At 38.5% G+C, this 24,777-nt stretch overlaps 1 protein-coding gene across 1 annotated transcript; it reads left to right on the plus strand.

Moving 5' to 3' along the window:
• Positions 1-7,019: 7,019 nt before the first annotated feature.
• Positions 7,020-24,229, plus strand: Smp_147230 (hypothetical protein; the record flags this gene model as incomplete). Its single annotated transcript, XM_018796036.1, has 7 exons — positions 7,020-7,530; positions 9,204-9,461; positions 10,313-10,707; positions 16,183-16,468; positions 20,771-20,883; positions 21,224-21,517; positions 24,062-24,229. 7 exons carry the CDS (start codon positions 7,020-7,022, stop codon positions 24,227-24,229), a joined length of 2,025 nt encoding a protein of 674 aa, XP_018650289.1.
• Positions 24,230-24,777: the final 548 nt, after the last annotated feature.

Consider the following 24,777-nt stretch of genomic DNA (forward strand, 5'->3'; position numbering starts at 1 on the left):
TTGGTTCATCCATAAACTATGGTCTCGCTGACTGAATGATAAAGTGTTTTTTCTGGGGACTGATATGTGCATTTAAGATAAAATTATAAGAGACATGTACAATAAATAGAAATTAAAATATAGGAGGTAAGTAGTGTAATAGGAAACCTATTTATCTATCTAAACATATAAAAACACGCAAAAAGTCTCTTCTGTCCCTCGTATCAAAAATGGTGCCCAGAAGGGAACTTCCGGAAACCGAAACCGCAAGGCTCGATCGGTTTCCAGCGCGAAAGATGACCCAATCTCCCAAGCCGTCCTGAACCTTCCGGAATCCCACAGTACGCCTGACGCGACTGTGGTTACCACTCCAAAGAACGTTGGCGATTGGGTACGGGTCGTAAGAAAAAAACGCCAAAATGACGTAAAAGGAAATCATACCCCCACCAAAAGGGTCGACAAGCCGAGGTCTGATCACAGCAACAGATCAGTCATTCTCCATAGAGTCAAGGAGAGTGACAGCTTAGAACCGAAAGCTCGTTTTGAGCATGACATTGTGTTGATAAAACAACTACTCAACCAAGTTATGCCCAAAAACATCCCCGGAGTCACCTTGCTAAAGGTGTATAGACTAGGAAATCTAGCGCATCTGAAACCAAATCAATCTAGACTACTTAAAGTCGTTTTCAAATCCCCGAACGAACGCGACTTAATCTTAGAAAATGGACATAAATTAAAGGGTTCAGGAGTTTTTCTCCGTAAGGACTTACCGTTGGCGGACCGTGTTAAAAGACGGGAAGCCGAAAAGGAACTACAGCTCAGATTAGACGCTGGCGAAAAAGACCTGAAAATTGTAAATTTTCGGGTTGTGAGGCTTCGACAGAGGATGATGCCGAAGCCACTCTGGGTGAAGCACGAGGCCACCTAAATAGGCTTCGGATCTGTTATACCAACGCCCGGAGCTTACTAAATAAGCTACCGGAACTAGGTGTACAGATTGACTCAACTAGGCCAGACATAATCGCAGTCACAGAAACATGGCTGACGCCGTCTATAGATAGTAGGGAACTTGATTTCGAGGGTTTTACATTAGTAAGGGCCGACAGAACACAAACGCGTAAAGGAGGGGGAGTAGCTCTATTCATTAGGAATGCTATCCCATTCACCATTATCGACAGTGTATCCCATGAGAGTGGGACGTATGAATTAGTTAGCTGCCGCCTGAAATGCAGGGGACAAGAGTTGCTACTTAGTTTGATCTATCGCAGTCCAAGCTGTGAGGCAAACGAGGTCCTGCTAAGCAGTCTCAACACTTTATCACGAAGTGATCGATGTCTAATCCTAGGGGACTTCAATGCACCCATGGTGGACTGGGGAAATCTGCGGACTGAATCGTCAGCAAATTCCTTCGAACAGGAACTAGTTGATGCGGTAATCACATGTGCCCTAGTGCAACACGTGAAGGAAGCAACGAGGTACGACCCGGGTTCTGCATCATCCTTACTAGATCTTATATTGACTCATTATGAGGATGATGTTGCAAACCTGGATTACATGCCGCCCCTAGGCAAAAGTGATCATGCAGTTTTAACCTTTGACTTCCATATAACTGTCGATCACGAGTACGCTTCAGCTCAATCCAGACCTAACGTCTGGAAAGCAAACATACCAGACATCATGAAATCAGCATCATCAGTAGATTGGAAAATAGACCCAGAGTCATTAATCGAAACGGCTTGGGACATATTCCGGAATTTATACTTAGAAGTTACCGCCCCCCACATCCCTTGGACTACACCTAAGAGAACGAGAAACTCCCCACCGTGGTTCAGTAGGGAGGTTCGCATCCTTCTCCGTAAAAGAAGGAAAATGTGGGACAGATTTAGGTTACTGGGGACTGACGAGGCAAAATCTCAGTATCAAAAGGCTCGAAATACCTGTGCCTCAACCCTCCGTAAGGCCAGAAAGCTGTACGAAGAGAAAATCGTTAGGGAATCCATAGAATGCCCTAAACGCTTGTATTCGTATATAAACCAAAGGACAAAAAGAAGAAATGTTCCTTCACTATGGGGAGACAGTACTGCCACATCACTAGTGGAGGACGACTTTGGCAAAGCTCAAGTATTCTCTAAATACTTTAGCGATGTATACACCATAGAAACACCCTTCTCACCAGTCCATGAAAATCCCCCCACGCAAGCACTGGACAGCGTAACCATTAAAGAACTCGATGTCTTTGGTCTGCTAGTTAAGCTTGACATAGGTAAATCCACTGGACCCGATGAACTGCATCCTAGGTTACTAAAGGAATTAGCTAACTTTGTTGCGAACCCTTTAAGTGTATGTTTTAATCTATCCGTAACCCAGGGTCGTCTACCAAAAGACTGGAAGAACGCCATAGTAAGTCCAGTCTTCAAAACAGGTACAAAACATAAGCCTGAGAATTACCGACCAATTAGCCTAACTAGTGTGGTTGTTAAAATCTTAGAAAAGATTATTCGGAAGGAGCTGTTAAAGTATCTCGATGAAAACCGGCTCCTCTCCGAAAAGCAGCATGGTTTTAGAACAGGTTACTCTTGTCTCACAAACTTATTAGTCGCTCGTGAAAGCTGGTGCGCTCTTAAGGACCAAAAATTACCTATAGACGTAGCTTACATCGATTTCAGCAAAGCTTTCGACAAAGTTCCGCATAACCGGCTATTATATAAGCTAAGGAATGTCGGGATTGGAGGCAATCTATTGATGTGGATAAAAGACTTCCTGGTTGGGCGTCAACAAAGAGTAAGGGTGAACTCCAAGTTGTCTAGCTGGGAAACTGTGCTTAGTGGAGTCCCCCAGGGTACAGTTTTGGGGCCAGTGTTATTCCTCCTGTACGTAAATGATCTCCCTCGTCTACTATCGTCATCGGTCTTACTCTATGCTGATGATGTCAAGATATGGAGAGCGATACAAAGCAAGGGCGATAGCTTAGAACTTCAAAATGACCTGGAGAGATTATCTGAATGGTCCCAAACCTGGCAATTGCCGATAAACACTTCCAAGTGTATTGTGATGCATATTGGCCACCAGGGTACAGATACATACACGATGAATAACACTGAGTTACCTATTGTTCAGGCACACAATGACCTAGGCGTCATCGTTAGTCAAGACTTAAAGACTACTGCACACTGCCGTGCAATAGCCGCCAAAGGTTTTAGGACTTTATGGTCCATACGCAGGGCTTTTAGGCATCTTGACGCTAAAACGTTTCTGACTTTGTATACAGTGTTCGTACGCCCTAAACTTGAGTACTGCATACAAGCAGCTAGCCCCTGCCTAAAAAAAGACAGTGAACTCTTGGAAAGGGTTCAGAGAACAGCAACTAGGCTGATTCCCGGAATAGCGAAGCTCCCGTATGGTACTAGACTGACCAAGCTAAACCTATTCCCGCTGTCATATAGAAGAATCAGAGGCGACTTGATTACAGTTTTCAAATTGCTTAATGACAAATTTGCACCTGATATGCCCTCATTTTTCTTGTCTTCCAAAACAGAAAATCTACGAGGACACTCCAAAAAAGTTCACAAGCCCCGAACGAATTACTTGTCAGCTGACTACCAACTTTCCCATCGAATAATCAACGAGTGGAATTCATTACCTCAGCACGTGGTTGAGGCTCCATCCGTCGACTCCTTCAAAAGAAAGTTGGATCAGCTGAGAGACCATCATCGCCAGGACTAACACAGGCCATCAAGCCTCCTGTCCTTTCCAAACTGAAACTGAAACTGAAACTGATATAAACATTGGTACAAGGAGGCACCAAATAGATATGAACCACATAAATCATTCGATTTGTGTGGGGGCTGGGGTACTGCCCGGGTGCCTAGGCCGAAGCAGGTGGTTTTCTTAGGGGGCCACACCCGGAGCCTTTGACCTAAAGGTCTGATCCACAAGGCAGTGGAGGAACGTAAGGAGATGTAGTCACATGGTAGCCGGTGACCAATAATTGGTTCATACTCCATTCGTTCCCTCAGGATGCTGGGGCAAATGTACACCATTGGTTTGGAATCAGGGTTTTCCAACTACTCTAGGTGGACTCACCGTGTCCACCAACCTGGTTAAAGCGCCGGGCATTCACTTTTCGTTCTCTCAATTTCGTAAACAACACCCCGCCACGAGAAGGCAATGAGTAGGAATTCCTTAGTAGTGGTTATATGCATGTGGCCATGTGAGAGCATTTGGAGAGGAAGAGTTGACTCTTCCCACTCTCGGCCGTACCAGGGCATTTGGGGGCTTAAAGTGACGCAGGAGCGCAGTTTGGAAGTGCCGGAAACTACTTGGATAGAAATGTGTTAAAGTACATGAATCATCGTTTTTATCATTTTCCGCCTCTTAAAACGCCTAATGATAGTAAAGAACCACAATGCTTGTTATTAAAGTGTACTTATACATACTACAAAGTCAACATGTCTTTGGGGGACTTAATCTCAGTTTGTTAAGAACAAGAGCCTGCTTGGTTTGTGTTGCCCCTGTCGCTGGAGTCTCGGTTGACTTCTTTTGGATGGGTCAACTGGTGGAGCTTTAGTTACATGTTGAGGACGAGTCTCATGGTTCGACATTTTGGTGGGAAAGTCAGCTGACTGGTAATTAGTGCTGGGTTCGTGGACGTTTGTGGGATGTCTACCTCAATTTTCTGTTCCAGAGGACAAAACAATTATGCCGTCTCACATGTTAAATCAGTATTGAGCAGTTTGAGGACAATGAGTTAGTCATCTTGTCCTTTTATATGACAAAATGAATAGGTTTAGTTTAGCGGGTTTCATCATACGTAAGCCTAGAGACTCCAGTAGTCGGCTTAGTTTCTGTTCTTTGATCCTTTTCTAACAACTTAGTCACCTTACACTACAAATAAGTTTTTAAGATGCAAATAACTTATCATGTAATCGTAGTACTTTTTAGAAAGCCATGCTTTCATCTAGATACTCCACTTTACTAATAATCTTTTTATGATCTTGAAAGTACATTGATTAAACTTACGGGACGATATTCCTAAAACTTGTACCTCGTACCTTTTTGGAAGACAGAACTTACTATGGGGCCCCTCCAGTCGTTCGGTAATCTATTTCGGATTGCAGACAGATTAAAACACATTTGAAGGACTTGTTTTGAAGGGCGCTAGTTGCTTTAGTACCTTTCAATGCATTTCGTCTGGTCCCATAAATTTTCCTACATCTAGTTTGATTAGTATGGCAATGATATCAATTTCCTCGATGTTCACAATATCCAGAGTGTGAGTGGCAAGACATATCTGCCTTTAAGTGGTGTTTCTACTGTATGCTCGTTGCTAAAATAGTCCGAGAATACATGAGATTTTCTATAGTTGTCCTTCACTATCTCTGTCATAGTTTCACCTCTATACGCTGCTATTGTACGACTCCCTTCATCTGATTTGTGTAAGAGATTATCGTTTTAGCATTTTATGGAGTCCTTAGCAATCTTTTGTTTGTAATCCTAGACGTACATATGTCTAAGGCACAAATATTTCTAGCTTTCTGATATTCAGACTTAATCTCATCAGAAACCAATAACCTTCAGTATCCTTTCGTTTCTACGGAAAATGTTATGAACTTGTTTGTGAAACCATATGACGAGTTTCTTGGTTTACGTAGTGTCGTCTAAGATACTTGAGATGTGGTAACATTTGAGTACAACTTCCTAAAGATCTGAAACGTTTCTATGAGAAATCGGAGTTTAGTATCTCAACCTACTGGGAACTTTCCATGATTCCCTGTATATTTCAATGATGTAAACGTGATGGTCCCAACAGTCCACACACATAAAAGCCCTAATATACAGCGTTAAATACAGTTGCAAAAACAAAGTCATACTGTTTGGTGAATTTTTTACCGGCAATTTCTTTAGTTTCATGACAAAGTATTCAATAAAACATAGCATCCACCGAGCAGAACAATTTGGGGGACCTTATGATCAATTATTTAATAATAGGCAGGCTACATATATACCTCTCAACGATAACTAGGGAAAAGGTTGATGGAGACTGAGCTATTGGGTTGTTTTATCTACTTATTAAGCTGCACAAAATAATCATTCTCTGTGGTTGGAAAACTTGGCATTACATTCCAAAACACTCAGTGATCGAAAATAATATCGACTGTGTCACTTATCATTAACTTAAAAGTCTTATTTTCCATGCATTTGGCTTTTGATACCTGCTTATTTAGGCCTGTTACCCTTCATGGAGGAACATAGGCCACCGACCACCATTCTTTATTCAGCTCTGTCCTGGGTAACCCATTCCAGTCGCTACTGATCCTTTTCATGTCTGCTTCCATTTCCGAACGCAGTGTGCTCTTTTGTCTTTCTCTTCTCCTTTCCCCTTCAGGATTCCAAGTTAGGACTTGCCTCGTGATGCAATCTGATGATTTCCTCAATGTATGTCCTATCCATTTCCAACTTCTTTCTCTAATTTCCTCTTCAGCTGGAAGCTTGTTTGTTCTCTCCCACAGCAGGATGTTGTTGATAGTATCCAGCCAACAAATATTGAGTATCTTGTGTAGACAATTGTTTATAAATACTTGTATTTTTTGATGATGGTCGTAGTAGTTCTTCAAATTTCAGCTCTGTACAATAGAACTGTGTTGACATTCGTATTGAAGATTCTCACTTTGATGTTGGTTGACAGACAGTTGTTTTGAGTTCCATATGTTCATCAACTGTAGGAATACTGTCCTAGCTTTGCCAATCCTTGCCTTTACACCTGCATAAGATCTTTTTTTTCATCCATGGTGCTGCACAGATATGGCTTTTGATACACTATTGCCAAATAAATAGGAGGCAGTTGTATTTCACACTAAATTATTTCTCTACTGACAGTAATGTCTTAGGCGAATGGAAACATTTACCATTTAATCGGTTGTTTTAAAAAGTAATGAAAACCATAAAATAGTTTGTTTTTCGCTCTTAACTGTAATTTGGTTAGTTTTTAGGAGTTCAGTCTTTCCTCATTGGAAAATGTCCCTTTTTGTTTTAGTTCTCTTATGACTCTCTCTTTACGCTGCTCTGTTGTGATTGAAGAGTTAGCCTCTGACAAGTGTACCGTCAAACGTCGCACAGCACTTCGTGAGTCGCAAATTTCAGCAGTTAGAGATGACCTACAGCAAATTCTTATACGTATCACTCCTATGGACAATTCAGGTTGCAAAAAAATGGTGAAGAAAAGCATGGGTTATCCAGTCATTGAATTAGATCTTTACAAAACTTTTTTATCACAAGGCAAGGCCACTATATGTTTACCAGTTCATTCTGTAAGGATAATGATTAGTAACTGTCCACCAGATAAACTTCGTTTCTTCCTCGGGACTCTTCGTACCAAATGTAAGACACAAAAGAATCACATTCTAAAAAGACCAGTACCACCGGCTGCTCCTCCCACATCTATTTCACTTCTAGAAGAAGTAAGTCCACTACCTCTTCCAAAGAAAATCAACTCTCATCCAAAAGTCATAGAACCATTTTCTTGTGACATGTCTGTCATAAACTTTCAAGATGGTAAGTATAATGCATCCACAAGTTAGAGTAAAATAGGTTTGATGATTTTATACTAATGTTAACTGATTCATCATGAAGATAAAAACGAACTCCAGTTTCCCTGAGACCGTTCAAAATATCTAAATAATAATATCTTTTTTAAACGAATGCCTGCATCTTATCTCTAATTGGTTTACATGTCCAACATTCATTACCAAACATTTTGTGGTCGTTTATGGCTTTTGTTGGCTAAACCCTGGAATTTCCTCCTTCTATGTTTTAAGAGGACCACTGCGTCAATATAATTCACATCCTGTTGGGGGTATGTGATCTCAATTTACAATTTATGAGAATAAAATCAGTTTCAATTAGGTTCAAATCCTATTACAGTAAATTATTCAGTGTAAGCACTATTCGTATGGTCTCAGGACACTTCTACTCACTAAATATTGCTATATCCGAACGAAGAATAAGTGAATGGTAACTTTTAGGAATTATTTACGGACTATTATTACATATGTTCTCATTGGATAATTATTACCTAGATTATATATATATATATATATATATATATATATATATATATATTCGTATTGCTTTTATCAGAAGCTTTCATTTGACCCATTGACTATTATTATTATATGATTTACTATTCTTAGGTTGTTCTCAGTTTATTAGTTACAGCCTCTCACACTCACAGCCACTTTTGGTTTGATGGTATGATGCGGTCTGATTTGCTTGTACATAAACTACGTTTGTCTGGAATACATGATTCATACATTAAAAGCTGAGGTTGTGTTTTGGACTCAATGAGCAGTGCTAGGCGAGAATAACTAGTAAGGACTCAGAGTTGACTCTAGGCTGCTCGTGTTGTTTTGATGTGCCATTGGTCGGTGTTCTGATTGGCTATGTAGTCACATAATAATTAAGAGGACAAAAGACGTAACAAGCATAAGAACAAATCCTGATAAGATGAAAGTAGACACCAACGATATTAACCATTGTAGAGCAATACAAAACCGATAAATGAGTTAACGTTATCGTTTACCGTCCTTGTGCGAACAAGAAGACTAACAGTTGTTTATCCTGATTCTTTAGTGTAACACTTCTGGTTGTCTGTTTACTGGCAATGAGTCAATAAATATGATTGCCACTCAAAATGGTTCTGATTATCGTCATCTCAATATAACGGAGATCGAAGTGGAAGTTCTAAGTATTTCTGTATCTTTAGTTTTTAGTATCTAGACTAATCAGAGCACCAGTGAAATAAGTATTCTCATTCGTATCAAAGACTATCGGATATAAAGAGCTTCGGGTCACCTGAAAATCCCACAGCTTGTTCCAAGGTTTCTAGTTGTTTTTAAAAGACTTGTAATCAGTTGTGTGGTACAGAGTTAAGCAATCAAGTTAAATAGAGTGATTCAATGGTACCTTGTGAATTGCATCGTACTAACCTCTTGATTGCCTTTTTGTAATTACTAACATTTGGCTTTCATACTGTACCATCCATTTAGAATCTGATGCACTAAAACGTTTCATATCTGTATCAAGCGGAAGAGAGATTTGAGATACATTATATATCTACTTTCATACCAATGACGTATCGATTTGTTATCGTAAATCCTATAAATCCTGATTTCAAACTTCTCGGCTTGATGCTTCAATTTACTACTTTATCATAAACTTATTTATAGAAGTCCCAACTACCTGTTCACCAAGATGTGGATCCTTACGCTCAACTCCTCTTGTTTCCACTCCTGTACGAAAGGTCGCGGTAAAAAGTCGTGGAGACAATAATCGGTCATTTGGTCATATCTTTGATTTACGAGAATCTGATATTTCAAGTCAAACAGCTCACGACGAACAAATGACAGTTATAAATTTCGTAAAGCAAGGGCACAATGTTTTCTGTACTGGTGGTGCTGGGACAGGAAAATCTCATCTCATTCGTCGTGTAGTTGGCAAGTAACCTATATTCATATATATATATATATATATATTCTAGATAGTTTAAAAATTACTCTAGATAGTTTAAAAATTACAATATCTTGTCAAGACATCCGGCTGCCTGGTATTTTTGATGTTCCTTCGTGGAATTCCTCTCTTAAAAAGGCATTGGTTACTCTTCATAGCATCCGTCATATTGCTTAATAGCCTTTGATCAGTTATTTAAAATCACTTTCGCTTTACAAGACAACCATTTACTTTTACTCGTCAGTGTAGCCACACAGTGTTATAAAGGTCAATATTCCACTGTATGTTGTCATGTAGTTGTATCTATGTTTGAAGACTGTTGCAATTATGTGAGAAAATATTTACAGTCAGCGTATTAGATTGTGTGTTCCCATGGATGGGAATTATCTTTATGTATTTTGCTATATTTGTTCTGAATAATTCTATTGTAAAATGGGCTGGATTTTTTCTAATTGAATTTATAGGAGCACCATCAGCTCTAAGTAATGTATACGAAGAAATGTTGTCCGGATGTAAAAATAAAGTATCAATTTAAAATATGTGCTGTTAGTTTGTACATGGTAATGGTTAATATATTTATAAATGAAAGTTTTACTACTCATTATAAATAGTAGTTAAACATTGTGAGAATAAATATCACGTACCGAAGTGATTTTCACGAACTAAGGGCAGATCACTACTTAAAAAATATTATCGTCGCTGAGATTTTAAGTCTATAAATTCAGTATTTTGATATATATATATATATATATATATATGTATATATATATATATATATCTGTTTCTGTTTTTGCTGTCTATCAAGAAGTAGTGTTTCTTAAATATGCAGGTTTACTTCCACCGGAGTATACTGCTGTAACGGCTAGTACAGGATCAGCTGCTAATCTCATTGGTGGATTGACAGTACACACATTTTCTGGATTAGGAGGTTTACTTGAGTCGGATCTAAAAATGGATAAAGATAACATTTTGGTTTGGATGGAGCTTTTGCGTACTCGTTTAAAATCCCGTCCAGATATAGTAACTCGCTGGCAAAAACTGCGATATCTTGTTATTGATGAAATTAGCATGTTAAGTAGCAGAGTATTTACACGTTTAGAACTTATAGCCACTGAGTGTCGGCGTTCAATGAACAAAATTTCTGGACAAAAAGCTTTCGGTGGCATCCAGTTGGCTATCTTTGGAGACTTTTTCCAACTTCCACCTGTTGTTCATCCATCTGAGGTAGGTTCTAATAAATCCAAGTTTTACAAATCTATACGATTTACTTTTTTCTTGCGTTCATACAATATAAGAGTTCGAACAGTGTGTTTCGAACGTATTTTCCAGCAGTGGAAGGTAGAACTATATAAACTATGGGAAATAGTGCCACTACTGCTCTTCTTTTCTTTTTTTCAATAACTAATATGACAACCTGGCTTAACGTATGTTTACGCTAGATCGACGCTTTACATCATGGACTGAGTTTTTATTTGTCCGATTTGTCCAACTAGTGGACTAAATACTTATTACAACCGTAACACAAAACGTATTCCCTTTAGCCGTTTTTATGGTCTTACTTATTTACTTGGGCTAGTTACCCCTCGTGGAGAAGCATCGGCCTTCCACCAGCACACTCAGTCGAACTCTTCCGTGAGAAGTCCTTTCGGGTTGCTGTCCGTTCTTTCAAAGTCTGCTTCAGAATCCCGACGCAATATGTTCCTTGGTCTTCCTCTTCTCCTTTTCCCTTCAGGATTCCAATTAAGGGCTCGCCTCGTGATACATTTTACTGTTGATACCAAGAAAAGCTCTCAACAGAATGTTGTTGGGCCGGATAAAGAATTCAGTGGACGTCCAGCTTCAATATCAACAGGCCGGATTCCGTAAGGACCGGTCGTTCACAGACCGAATCGCGACACTACAGATCATCGTTGAGCAATCAATGGAATGGGATTCGTCACTATACATCAACTTCTTTAACTATGAGAAAGCGTTTGATAGGGTAGATGGGAAAGCTTTACGGAATTTTCTTCGACACTATGGTGTACCTGAGAATATCGTCAACATCATACGGCATTCATAAGACGGATTGCAGTGGCAAAGTCGTGCATGTAGGACAGCTGACATATCCATTGCAAGTGAGGGTGAATGTCAGACAGAAATGATTACTCTCTCCCTTTCTGTTTCTTCTGGTGGTTGACTGGATTATGAAGACCTACATATCTCAGGGGAATCACGAAATATAATGGCCAGGTTGGATGCAACTGGTCGATTTGGACTTCGCAGATGACCTAGCTCTTTTATCCCACACGCATCAACAAAAGGCATGAGAAGTGTAACAGCAGCCTCTGCAACAGTAGGCCTCAACATACACAAAGGAAAATCCAAGGTGCTCAAATGCAACACGGAGAACACCAACCCAATCGCACTGGATGGTGTAACTCTGGAAGAGGCGGAAATTTCCACGTATCTGAGTAGCATCATCGAAGAACGTGTATGATCTGATGCAGACATAAAGGCGAGGATTGGCAAAGCTAGGACAGTATTCCTACAGTTGATGAACATATGGAACTCAAAACAACTGTCTGTCAACCAACATCAAAGTGAGAATCTTCAATACGAATGTCAACACAGTTCTATTGTACAGAGCTGAAATTTGAAGAACTACTACGACCATTGTTGTATCCCGAAGAGAATTATGAATGGTAATTTTTGAGGACTATTTGTGGGCCAATGTAATATGTATATTTTCTATTGTATAATTGTTAAGTAACTAACCTAATCATATTCATGTTCCTCTTATCATTAGATTTATTTTGACCTTTGAACTATTATTATACGATTTTTGAGTTATCATTAGTTTGTTGATTACTATTCACAGCCACATTTGGCTAAATATTGTACAAATGTATTTTCTGTTTTATGGTACGGTGTGGTCTGTTTGGTTGGTATATAAACCCAGTATGTTTGTGAATAATGATTCATATTGCCGAGGCTGTTATTTGTGTTCTGGACTTAGTTGGCTGGGCTAGGCAGATCGCAGGGCCGATACGTACTCTAGACTGCTCGTGCGGTTTCGTGTGTCACTGTTCCAATCGATAATTCGCTGCGCCCTGATTGGCGGTCTCATCACGTCACACATTAACTAGGCATCCACTCGGCCACAAGATATAACAACCACCACCAAAAAGTACAAGTATTTATAAACAATTGTCTACACAAGATACTCAATATCTGTTGGCCGGATACTATCAGCAACATCCTACTGTGGGAGAAAACAAACAAGCTTCCAGCTGAAGAGGAAATTAGAGAAAGAAGTTGGAAGTGGATAGGACATACATTGAGGAAATCATCAGACTGCATCACGACTTATTGACCTACTTATCTACGCCTGATTCCCCTCACGGAGAAGCATGATCTGCCTACCATCATTCTCAATCGAACTCTGTACTGGGCACTCCTTTCCAGTTGTTCTTCTTTTCTTTAATGTTGTGCAGAGTTTCGATGAAGATCCATTCTTTGCGATAATGCTTCTTGCGGCCGAGCACTCGCGACACGTTAAAGTTAGTACTTCTGTCATCCTTTTTCACTTGTCCTCCGTAGTAGTTTCTTCTTCATCCAGTAAATGTTGTAAGGCTTGGAACTTGTTGCAGGGAGTTATCTTGAATTCGTTGAGTTTGTCAGTATCTCGAAAGAAGGCTGTATTGAACCTTTGTAATACTGTTTCTCCAGCTGTCCAGTGCTTCTCTAGCTTCAGTATCATCTTGACAACCACTAGATGGTGATCTGAAGCTATGTCAACTCCTCTTTTGGTTCTCACATCATTGAGTGACCTGAATAATTTAGTGATGCAAATATGGTCGATCTGATTCTCTGTAGTGTGATCCGGTGAGACCCATGTAGATTTGAGTATGCGTTTGTGGGAGGTGGGGTGGGAATATAGTGCCACTCATAACCATTTTGTTGGATGCAGATAAAATCTCGCTACTTTTGTTCCTTTCTCCCAGTCTATGTCTTCCCATGATACCTTCATACCCGGTGTTGTCCATTCCGACCTTGGCGTTTAGGTCTCCCAACAGGATGGTCAGGTCCTTTCCTGGACACTTCACTATGACCGATTGTGTCCTCTCGTAAAACTGGCCTTTACCGTCTTCATTGCTATAATTGGTGGATGCATAACATTGGATAGGATTCGTTGTGATGTCGTTCTTCTTTGTTTTGAAGGATGCTTTGATGATTCTGGATCCAAGAGGTTCTCACCCAATAAGTGTTTTCCATGCTTCTTTGGACAGCATCGGAGCCACTCCGCGAGCGTGTGGAGCATTTTCTTCCTCCTGACAAGAGTACAACAGCATCTCTCCCGAATCTAATCTTTTCTGTTCAGCTTGGACCAAATGGGTTTCACTGATTTCGAGCACCTCCAAGTTGTATCTCCTCATTTCCGTAGCTATTTGACTGGTCCTCTCAGTCTCCCACATTGTCCGGACATTCCATGTACCTATATTAATTGTTGTTGTGGTTGTTAGAAGGGGCATCGACCTCGTGACTTCTGAATGGTGATCTTTCAACTCGGAGAGCAGAGTTTAATTTGTTTATTCTGGTTAGCGTTTTTCAGCAAGTTTTTTTTAACAGGATGGGGTTGTTGACTACGTGTCCAACCCTCCCCATTACTCGGGCTTGGGACCAGGATTAGCCCTAGAAGAGCTAGTGGCGGAGTTTTTTGTGGTTTCAGCGATAGTCATTAAGTTAGTCCTGCAATAAAGTTTTCAAATTGAAGTATAATTTACAATATTTTGGTCTAACTGTTGTGTAAATACAGCATGTTATGTTGGGTACAGATTCTCTACATAATTGGGTATTTTAGCCCCCCATTATATATTTGTGTGGTTTGGTAGTGATTCTGCCTTCTTATGACACCCAACTGGGATTTAAAGATCTGTTACCTCACCATATAAATAATATCGGCTACTTCGGTTATTTATATTTGACTAACTAGCTGTACTGTCATAATAATCTGAAAGCGTACTCGCCAAATTAATTTCATTGAAACAGCTTTGTAAAACGAAGTCTAATGAATATTATATAGTTATCAAATATTTCAGTCTATCATTTGGACATTTTCGTCATATAATTTCTTGTTTTATCTAGGCGTTGTGAAACTGTTCTAGACACCATAAATTTTCATCGATAAAAATATGTAGTTATCTTGACGATGTCAACCGTTTTATGTTTTCTCAATTGGAGATTAGTCTGTACTTTTTTGAAGTCACTTATCTTCCTTGATTATACGATTTCTTCTTTGTTATATGATAAATTTTCTTCTGGGTGACCAATAGGGTTATATAAAAAAATATATCTAGTTTGATTTCAAAATTTCTGTGTGTAAAGTGCCAACTCCACATAAAATACTCTTAGATTAATGTGCATTTAACAACATTAGAACGCTGATTTTGTGTAATGTTAACAATCAGTGTTTGAGAATCAACCTATTGTAAGGATATTGAGTTTGTATTAAACACTAGTGTTATTTGTTCACTGGTTTTGGTAACTGTAGATTATACATAGGACTTTTTAACTGTTCCAGCAACCTAATTATTTTAAGAACTTCGTAGATAGGACTGAGGCACTTGTTAATATCTTACGGCTTACTTTTTAAATACTCTGTAGATTTTTAATTGCTTTTAGGTGTTTATGCGTTAATCAACTGTTATCACATTGTGACATGAAATAACTAGTCATTATGTACAACTTACAAAAAATCCCCTAATAAGAAACTATGTTAACAGCGTTCTTTTCAGTGCTTGTTTAATTGTAAATTTCTCTGTGAAGTTATTTTAGGTTGTCTATTATTAGTTCATCTAGTATACGTCAGTTGTATTCCTTGTTGTAGTATCCTCCTAAAATTCTTATCACAATACACACAATACTTGAACGATCATACAAAAATGTTAATTTATTTTAAGAGCTTATGATAAATAGTCAGCTTGACTGGATAAGTTAACTGGTATTAGTCAGAAATTCCAGCCTTGTCGCAATTTAATTTTCTGATTGATATACACTGTAGAGGAAACATATTCTTCGTCTATCTTAATGTACTACGCTGTCTGCCATTGATTGGAAAAAACGTTAGTAGTAATCAGACTGATACTTAATCTCAGCCGATTAAGTTATTGACTACTATTTTGAGCTGCCTGGAAGTTTATGTGGCTTTTATCATGCTGATTTCCACTTCTGTCTCTCTAACATGAAGTGTAACAACTTAGATACGTTAACATTCATGTCAGATTTTATGTTTATGACAAACTAACTGATAGACTAAATAATATAAGGGAAATGATCTTCAAATATCCGGTGTATTTATTATTATGTCTTCCAATATCAGTAAAATTATACTCTTGTCATCAACTTTTTTCAGTACGATTTTCAATGTTTTAAATCTGAGAATGTATAACCATTAGCATTTTGTGGAAAGACATTTATCTCTTAATGGGTATCCCTCAAAATTAACCTTGTCAGAAAGAGATAAATTGAATTAACCAATGTTTTTAAATTGATCCTGATTAATTTCATCTTTAAATCCGGTAAATTACGACTAAGTATTACATTATATCGACTTTCCTATTCAACGGAATCCTGCCAACACTAGGGCTATATTCATTATAGTTCCTCAAATTTTACTCCATATAGTTGGTTGTTTTATTACCACTTTTTATACTGTAGTCTATTAATAAGTTTGCGTTCCAATCATCTTCTTGGGCTAAGTGTCGTTTTCGAGTTATTGAACTTACTCACTCTTGGCGACAGTCCAATGATCCAAAGTTGGCACATTTACTATCAGTAATTCGTGAAGGTCAGTGTCCAGAATGGGCTGTAGAAAGATTGCGATCTCGTTTGGTTTCTGAACTAGTTGATCGTAAAAATAAACCCAAAGTTATAGCAACACGTTTATGTACTCATCGCGCAGACGCTGATGCTTGGAATCAACGCAAGTTAAGTGAACTACCAGGTTGGTTAAAGAATTTTCATTGGATCGTATAATTTCAGAATTTTTTATAGTTATTATTGCTTTGTAGCTAGTACGCAAGCCAAAATGCGTACAACACATATAATCTTAAAAGACTAATATAATTACTCTTTAGTAAACTGTGTTTTTTTATGGAATGTAGTGTGAATATTCTCACTAGACCACTCCCACTGCCACTGGAATTTATCTATTGATTCACTTTGTAGTAACTAACCCTGGTCTTGACTTTGATAGTATGGAATGCTAATAAACGTTAGCAGATTTTCCAGCTTTGACATAAATTATGTGTCTGTGTAATTAATTTATTAGTTATTTGGACAATATATAAACAAATCTAACCTTCCATACATAAATTGGCTCGTAGGTCAATCCTTATACTTTATGCAACTTCATTTATTCACTCCTCCCTTACAGTCTGGTCAGTTGACTTGTGTGTCTGAGATATAATATTCCCAACCACTACGTATTTCGACTTTTTTGCTTCCATACTGTTAATGATTGTTGAAGTGATGGTGTTTTAATCATCGAGTTATATGAAGTTACTATAAACAAGTACACACCTCCAACAAAGTGAGGCTGATAAAACGTATTCTCGCATCCACTACGAACACCACTCCGCCCACTTTGTTTTCAGACTGACATTAAAACGAATGTGGTTTCTTTCTATCCGTAACGTTAAGATTTTCGGGTATGACTATAAATATTAAAAATGTTGTGATTGGTTCAAGTGTTATTGAAGTATATACTTAATATTTTAATGGTCGAATTCATGAGTCAATTTAAGCTCGACTACCGTTGATAACCTGAAAGCACTGGACAGCCGTTTCATCCTAGTATGGGACTTCTCAGGTGGGGACAGTTATCCACTTCAGACAATGGATGAGTGGATGCACAACAATTCATGGATCGATTGAAGTTAGATATTAACACCGTTGGATGCCGGCCCAGTAGTCTAGAGGTTAGGCGTTCGCACGGGAGAACGAAGGCCCTGGTTTCGAGTCCAACGTGTGGGATCGTGGATGCGCTCGTAAAGAGCAGATTCGAGAAAACCAGGCTGGCTTTCGACCTGGACGTGGTTGCATAGACCAGATATTCACTCTACGTCAGATTCTAGAACATGGACACACATTCAGCCGTTCCACAATCGTATTATTTTTACTCGGCCTTAAGGCGACATTTGACTCTGTTGGTCGTGAGGTTCTGTGACTGTTGGTCACTGAAAGGAGTACCAAATAAGTACATTAACCTTATAAAGGCTCTCTACTCGGACACAACTGGTCGAGTTAGAGCTTATGGCGAACTGTCATCAGAATTGATTACCTCAAGTGGTGTTCGTCAGGGCTGTCCACTCTCCATTCTTGTTTAACTTTAACGTAGACGTGCCTTTAGAAATAACACTTTCCTCATCTAAATTTAGAGGGATTGAACTTCTACCAGGAGATTCACTTGTAGACTTAAAATACGCCGATGACATAGTTCTATTTGGTGAAGACGCTGATCAAATGCAGAATCGTCTGACCAATATAAGCAGCAATACTGGCATGTTCGGGATGCGATTCTCCCCCTCGAAATTCAGAATGTTACTTCATGATTGGGTTGCATCGATACCCGAACTAATGACAGGAAGTGAAGTAGTTGAGCGTGTTGACCGCTTCACTTATTTTGGGAGTCTCATCAGCCCTTGTGGTGTGGTGTGTGAAGGCTCATCTAGCTTTTGGCAACTTGCGTTAATTATGGCGCAGGCGAGATATCCGTCTGCCAACCAAAAGACGGGTCTACTTACTGCGGAGCAGTTCGTTCCGTCCTACTTTATGACAGTGAAACATGGCCGATAGGAGTAGAGGATATTCCTAGGCTACTAGTATTCGATCGTAGGTGTCTTCGAAGCATTGCTCGTATATCCTGGGACCACCGGGTAAGTAATGTAGTTGTTAGGAAAGGGGTACTAGGTAATGATGGCGAATCGATTGATGAAGTTGTGAAACTTGATCAGTTGAGATGGCTGGGACACGTGTTACATATGCCCAACCACCGACTGCCTCGACGTGCGATGTTCTGTGGTGTAGGAATAGGTCGGGAGAAAGCTAGGGGCGGTCAAACCTAAACGTGGCACAAATCCATGAAGTCACTGACAAGTGGACTGAGCTATGTTGGTAGGTGTAGACTACCTGGTTGGGATCCGCGAGATGATAGCAACCGATGGTTAGAGACGTTGAATGACATGGCTCAAGATCGTTTGCAATGACGATGGTTCATCCACTCTTTGTGTTCTCGCAAATTCTAATCTTCTGAATTCTTCATGTCCCTAACTTTTTTCTCTTTCCAAGTTTTTTTCACTGGATCATACTTCTTGAATAACATCTTCAAACCCTAATCTTTCACATAATGCTTATACTCTTACTACTTCTACCACTATAGTATTTGATTTGGCAACTGCATCTCTGTGCTAGTGTGGTATGGCAACTCCAACTGATGTACGTACATACGAAGTTCTACGTTGTGACTGACTGACTGATCATGGGTGCACACTGCTGAGGAGTCCCGTAATAGGACGGAACGGCCGTCCAGTACTTCCGGGTTTTCAATGATGGTCCAGCTTAGATCGACTCATAAATTCAACTATTAGAAATTACTACTATCTCCACAAATCCCCATTCTGATAATATGCTCAATATTTTGAGGCTTACACTTTTTTTGGCCTAAATATATAAAGATTTGTATAGCATACTGGGAAAAATATCTCTGGATGTAATCACGTCCAAACTTGAATCTAGACTATTGATACAGTGATCACTAGTGCTTGTTGTTATTAAAAATGTTAATCACTGCACAAATTATTGATTTGTATATCTGTCTTAAACTAATAATGGATGATATCGATTTTTTGATTGAGGATTGCGAAGGAGAAAGATGTGAAAAAATATTCATAAGTGTGGCCCGATATAAATGATACGTTTAAACCGTAGTTGTTTTAATGTTATTCTTGTTTTGGGCAGCTTGCTAACATTACATGCTCAAAGCCTAATCTACACTAACCGTTTATTAAGTTACAGCAGTTGATTTTACATAAAGTTTGAACTAATTAGGGCTTCGAGACTCGTTTTCAGTTTTCATTTAAAACTTTGGTAAATATATGGACTAAGAGTTTTTTCATTGGGCATAAGATTTGATTGCTAACAAAACAAATTAAATGGGAATATGAGTTAACATTAAATTCTAGTCAGTTTTTTGGACCAGTTAAATTTGAATAAACTAAACATAAAATATGTTAAATAGAAAGGCACAACAAAAACAGCCAGTTATTGAATAAACTTGAAAGTAGATCTTATTCGATAGAAAAAAATATGATAAAATTCAAGGAATTGTTAAAGAACACCTTTAAATGTTAACATTATACATTAAAAAATTTGGACTCTCCAAAAATTCCAACATATGCGCATTAAATATATATTCTGAAGCATACTGAATTAAGAGTACTTTCGAATACACTTTAAAGGTTTTACCTAGCTGATGTAAGTGAACATATTTTTGTATGTAATACCAAATTAGTTAGTGTTAGTATAACGTTAAACGTTACGGCTGTGAAACATGGCCATTAAGAGTAGAAGATACTCGTAAGTTACTAGTATTTGACCACAGATGCCGCATCTGTTGGGATCACCGGGTAAGTAACAGTGAGGTTAGACAGAGGGTATTAGGGAATAATGGTAAATCAGTTGATGAGGTGGTGAATCTTCATCGACTGAGATGGTTAGGCCACGTGTTACGTATACCTGAACACTGATTACCACGACGCTCTATGATGACTAGTATTGGGGATGGTTGGAAGAGAGTTAGGGGCGGCCAAACCAAAACGTGGTATCAGTGCTTGAAGTCACTAACTTCTAGTCTGAGCCATGTTGGCAGATGCAGACTACCTGGTTGGGGTCCGCGTGACTATCGTAACCAATGGTTGGAGACTCTAGATGACATGGCTCAGAATCGATCACAATGGCGTAGGTGTATACACTCTTTATCTTCCCTTAAACCTTGAGATTAAAATTGCTTTATAACTTTCTTCCTTCCTGTAATATATCCTTATATACAACCTATAATTTATATACTACCACCACCACTAAATTAACTACTATGAATCCGGTGTTGATCTTGTTGTGCTAACGAGGTATGGCAACTTGGACCGATGCATATATGTGCCTGGTCCTACGTTGTAGCTGAGTGACTGTTACAGTTTTCATCAAAACTATTTACGAATTTTCTTCCTTCATTGTTCACTTATTCAAATAGGTTCATGTAAAGTTTATCGATCTCAAGACAATGGAGTTGGAAAAGGTATCTCAACCACAATAGATTCATCTTGCCCAGCCCCTTCTGTACTAAATTTAAAAGTTGGTGCTCAAGTAAGAACATTTTTATTTCTCGCACTTTGTTTCATTTTGTATTATGTCGTGCATAACATTTAGAAGGTTTTGAATCAGTGATGTGTGCATACACATAAAAGTATGTGTCATGGTTGAATACATATTATCATTCTTATGAGCATTATCTTGTGAAGGAAATCCAACCAACGTTCAAAGTTTGATACACTTTTAAACTTGCTTTTCATCCTTCACACTTTTAACAACCAAAAAGCAGTAAAAGCACAACTTAGAATTAGATCTAAATTTTGTACATGGTATATTGTTCAAAATTCATTAGTCGGTTTATTCTTCTAACGACCTGTTTTAAATATAAAACTAGGTAATGCTACTAAGAAACTTGGATACTAGCCGTGGACTTGTCAACGGAGCGCGAGGCGTAGTAGAAAAGATAAACAATGATACTGGTCTTCCTGAAGTTCGGTTTTATCCTGCAAAAGCGAATGAATCTAATGGCATCTTACATGTCGTACAAGTTGAAAAGTGGACTATTTGTGGGGTTAATGCAGAGGAAATCGCAAGTCGATGTCAATTACCACTAACTCTGGCTTGGGCAATATCCATCCATAAAAGTCAGGGGATAACATTGGAATGTGCAGAATTAGCTCTGTCAAAGGTTTGTATTTTGAAATATTGTGACGGACAAGTGTTTTATTTTCATAATAAATAGTTTAGTTCAAAGCAGTTGTCCATATTTGCAGAATACGTACGTTATCAACTGATTAACTTATAAATTTCTTGTTTCCAACATTGCTATTACTCTAAAATTCTCAACTGAGTATCTTCTGTTACTAGTGATAATGAAATTAACACTTCGAAATTAAAAAGTAATTAACAAAAAATAAATACTTTGACAAATCATAGTGATTATACCTAAAAAGTGTATAAAAAAATGATTGTTCACCAATCAATTGCAGGCACAAGGTAGCTCAAACTAATGCCAACCCCTAACACGTTCAACGTGTAAATCCCTAAACAATTGTTTTAATGGTTCAAAGTTCAGATTCAAAACGAAATAATCAAGTGAAGTGATTGCTAAGTAAATTAATCATATGTTGAGAAGATTAATAGTGATGTTGAACCAATAATAATAATAGTAATAGCAATAATAATAATAATAATAGTGCAAAGGTTTGTGGAATTAAATAACAAAGGCAATAATATTTCGTAAAGTTGTGTGTAAATTAATCAAATTAAGTTATTGTATACTTGAGATAACTATTGATTTATTGACCGATTCGCGACACTACAGATCATCGTTGAGCAATCAATGGAATGGGATTCGTCACTATACATCAACTTCTTTAACTATGAGAAAGCGTTTGATAGGGTAGATGGGAAAGCTTTACGGAATTTTCTTCGACACTATGGTGTACCTGAGAATATCGTCAACATCATACGGCATTCATAAGACGGATTGCAGTGGCAAAGTCGTGCATGTAGGACAGCTGACATATCCATTGCAAGTGAGGGTGAATGTCAGACAGAAATGATTACTCTCTCCCTTTCTGTTTCTTCTGGTGGTTGACTGGATTATGAAGACCTACATATCTCAGGGGAATCACGAAATATAATGGCCAGGTTGGATGCAACTGGTCGATTTGGACTTCGCAGATGACCTAGCTCTTTTATCCCACACGCATCAACAAAAGGCATGAGAAGTGTAACAGCAGCCTCTGCAACAGTAGGCCTCAACATACACAAAGGAAAATCCAAGGTGCTCAAATGCAACACGGAGAACACCAACCCAATCGCACTGGATGGTGTAACTCTGGAAGAGGCGGAAATTTCCACGTATCTGAGTAGCATCATCGAAGAACGTGTATGATCTGATGCAGACATAAAGGCGAGGATTGGCAAAGCTAGGACAGTATTCCTACAGTTGATGAACATATGGAACTCAAAACAACTGTCTGTCAACCAACATCAAAGTGAGAATCTTCAATACGAATGTCAACACAGTTCTATTGTACAGAGCTGAAATTTGAAGAACTACTACGACCATCATCAAAAAATACAAGTATTTATGAACAATTGTCTACACAAGATACTCAATATCTGTTGGCCGGATACTATCAGCAATATCCTGCTGTGGGAGAGAACAAACAAGCTTCCAGCTGAAGAGGAAATTAGAGAAAGAAGTTGGAAATGGATAGGACATACATTGAGGAAATCATCAGACTGCATCACGAGGCAAGTCCTAACTTGGAATCCTGAAGGGGAAAGGAGAAGAGAAAGACCAAAGAACAGACTGCGTCGGGAAGTGGAAGCAGACATGAAAAGGATCAGTAGCATCTGGAATGGGTTACCCAGGACACAGCTGAATAGAGAATGGTGGTCGGTGGCCTATGTTCCTACACGAGTAGTAATAGGTGTATTTAAGTAGGTAACTCCGTCAAACTAAGGAGTAATAAACAAGTGAACCTCTTATTGACTGTGAAAGTTTTCGAGTGTGGAAAGCAACATATTCATACATAATGATATCTTTACTCATGTGGCAAAGATATTCGGGATATTTATTGAAGCCTGATGATCGTATTTCTAGTTGATGTAGATTTATGCATTCTGTTTTGGAGAACCAATGTACTCCTTGAAGAAGTCTAGAGGGGCGCTGAAAACTCTGGGAGACATTTCATCCGAGTAGCATTTAATGGAAGCTTCTCAGAAATATTTAAAAAGTGAAGGGCCATGTGTCACGTTACTAATTGGATAATTACTTATGATGCTAATATGTTTGGTATAGTTTCAGCAACTTTTAGAAGCCGAACGGCATCTGCAATTTCATAAATACCCTTCATTTTGTGTACATAAACCAACCTCTTGAGTAAAACTCTCTTTTCACACTTCAAGCCTTTTTGTCTTGTGTTCAAGTTGCCGTGTAAATTTAGCCTAAGGTAATTAGAAGCGTCTAGGAAACTGATAAAAGCGTCCAGTTAATAGGCTTATCTCATTATCTTAGTTTCCATAATGAACAACCAGTTGTGATATACCGACTTATTTCACCGTTGTAGATATTGATTTTGTTGTTGTTATTCTGTTTGTAAAAATCTCAACTGTTGTTTCTCGCTCCAAATATGTTATTATATTGAATACCTTCTTATGTTTGAATTCGATGTCGTAACTGAATTCATGGAATTTTATGTCGCTTTGTTTATTCCAGGTATTCGAATGTGGACAAGCTTACGTAGCTCTCAGTCGGTGTCGTAATTTAAATGCTCTATATTTACTTGATTGGCGCCCTGAAGTGATTCGTGCAGATCCTAATGTGATAAAATTTTATGCCAAAATTAGAGAGACCAATGATAAAATTATAAACAAGATTATATGATAATATTTTCACAATTTTCTTTTTCGATTTTTTTTTCAAAATGAAACTCTTTTTAAATTATTTTTTATGTGAATAAAATTAATATTTACAAATGAATAAACTTGAGGTTAAGTTAGACGATTCTTATCTAATTTAGATAACTAAGCTGACTACAGTACATAGTAATGAACGTCCACTTATTTATCACTTGCCACAAGAAATATGTAGGTCTTCATAATCCAGTCAACCACCAGAAGAAACAGAAAGGGAGAGAGTAATCATTTCTGTCTGACATTCACCCTCACTTGCAATGGATATGTCAGCTGTCCTACATGCACGACTTTGCCACTGCAATCCGTCTTATGAATGCCGTATGATGTTGACGATATTCTCAGGTACACCATAGTGTCGCTTTCTCATAGTTAAAGTAGTTGATGTATAGTGACGAATTCCATTCAATTGATTGCTCAACGATGATCTGTAGTGTCGCGATTTGGTCTGTGAACGACCGGTCCTTACGGAATCCGGCCTGCTGATATCAAAGCTGGACGTCCACTGAATTCTTTATC

The sequence above is a fragment of the Schistosoma mansoni genome, chromosome 2 (assembly GCF_000237925.1).
Source record: "Schistosoma mansoni strain Puerto Rico chromosome 2, complete genome".
NCBI classification, from domain to species: domain Eukaryota; kingdom Metazoa; phylum Platyhelminthes; class Trematoda; order Strigeidida; family Schistosomatidae; genus Schistosoma; species Schistosoma mansoni.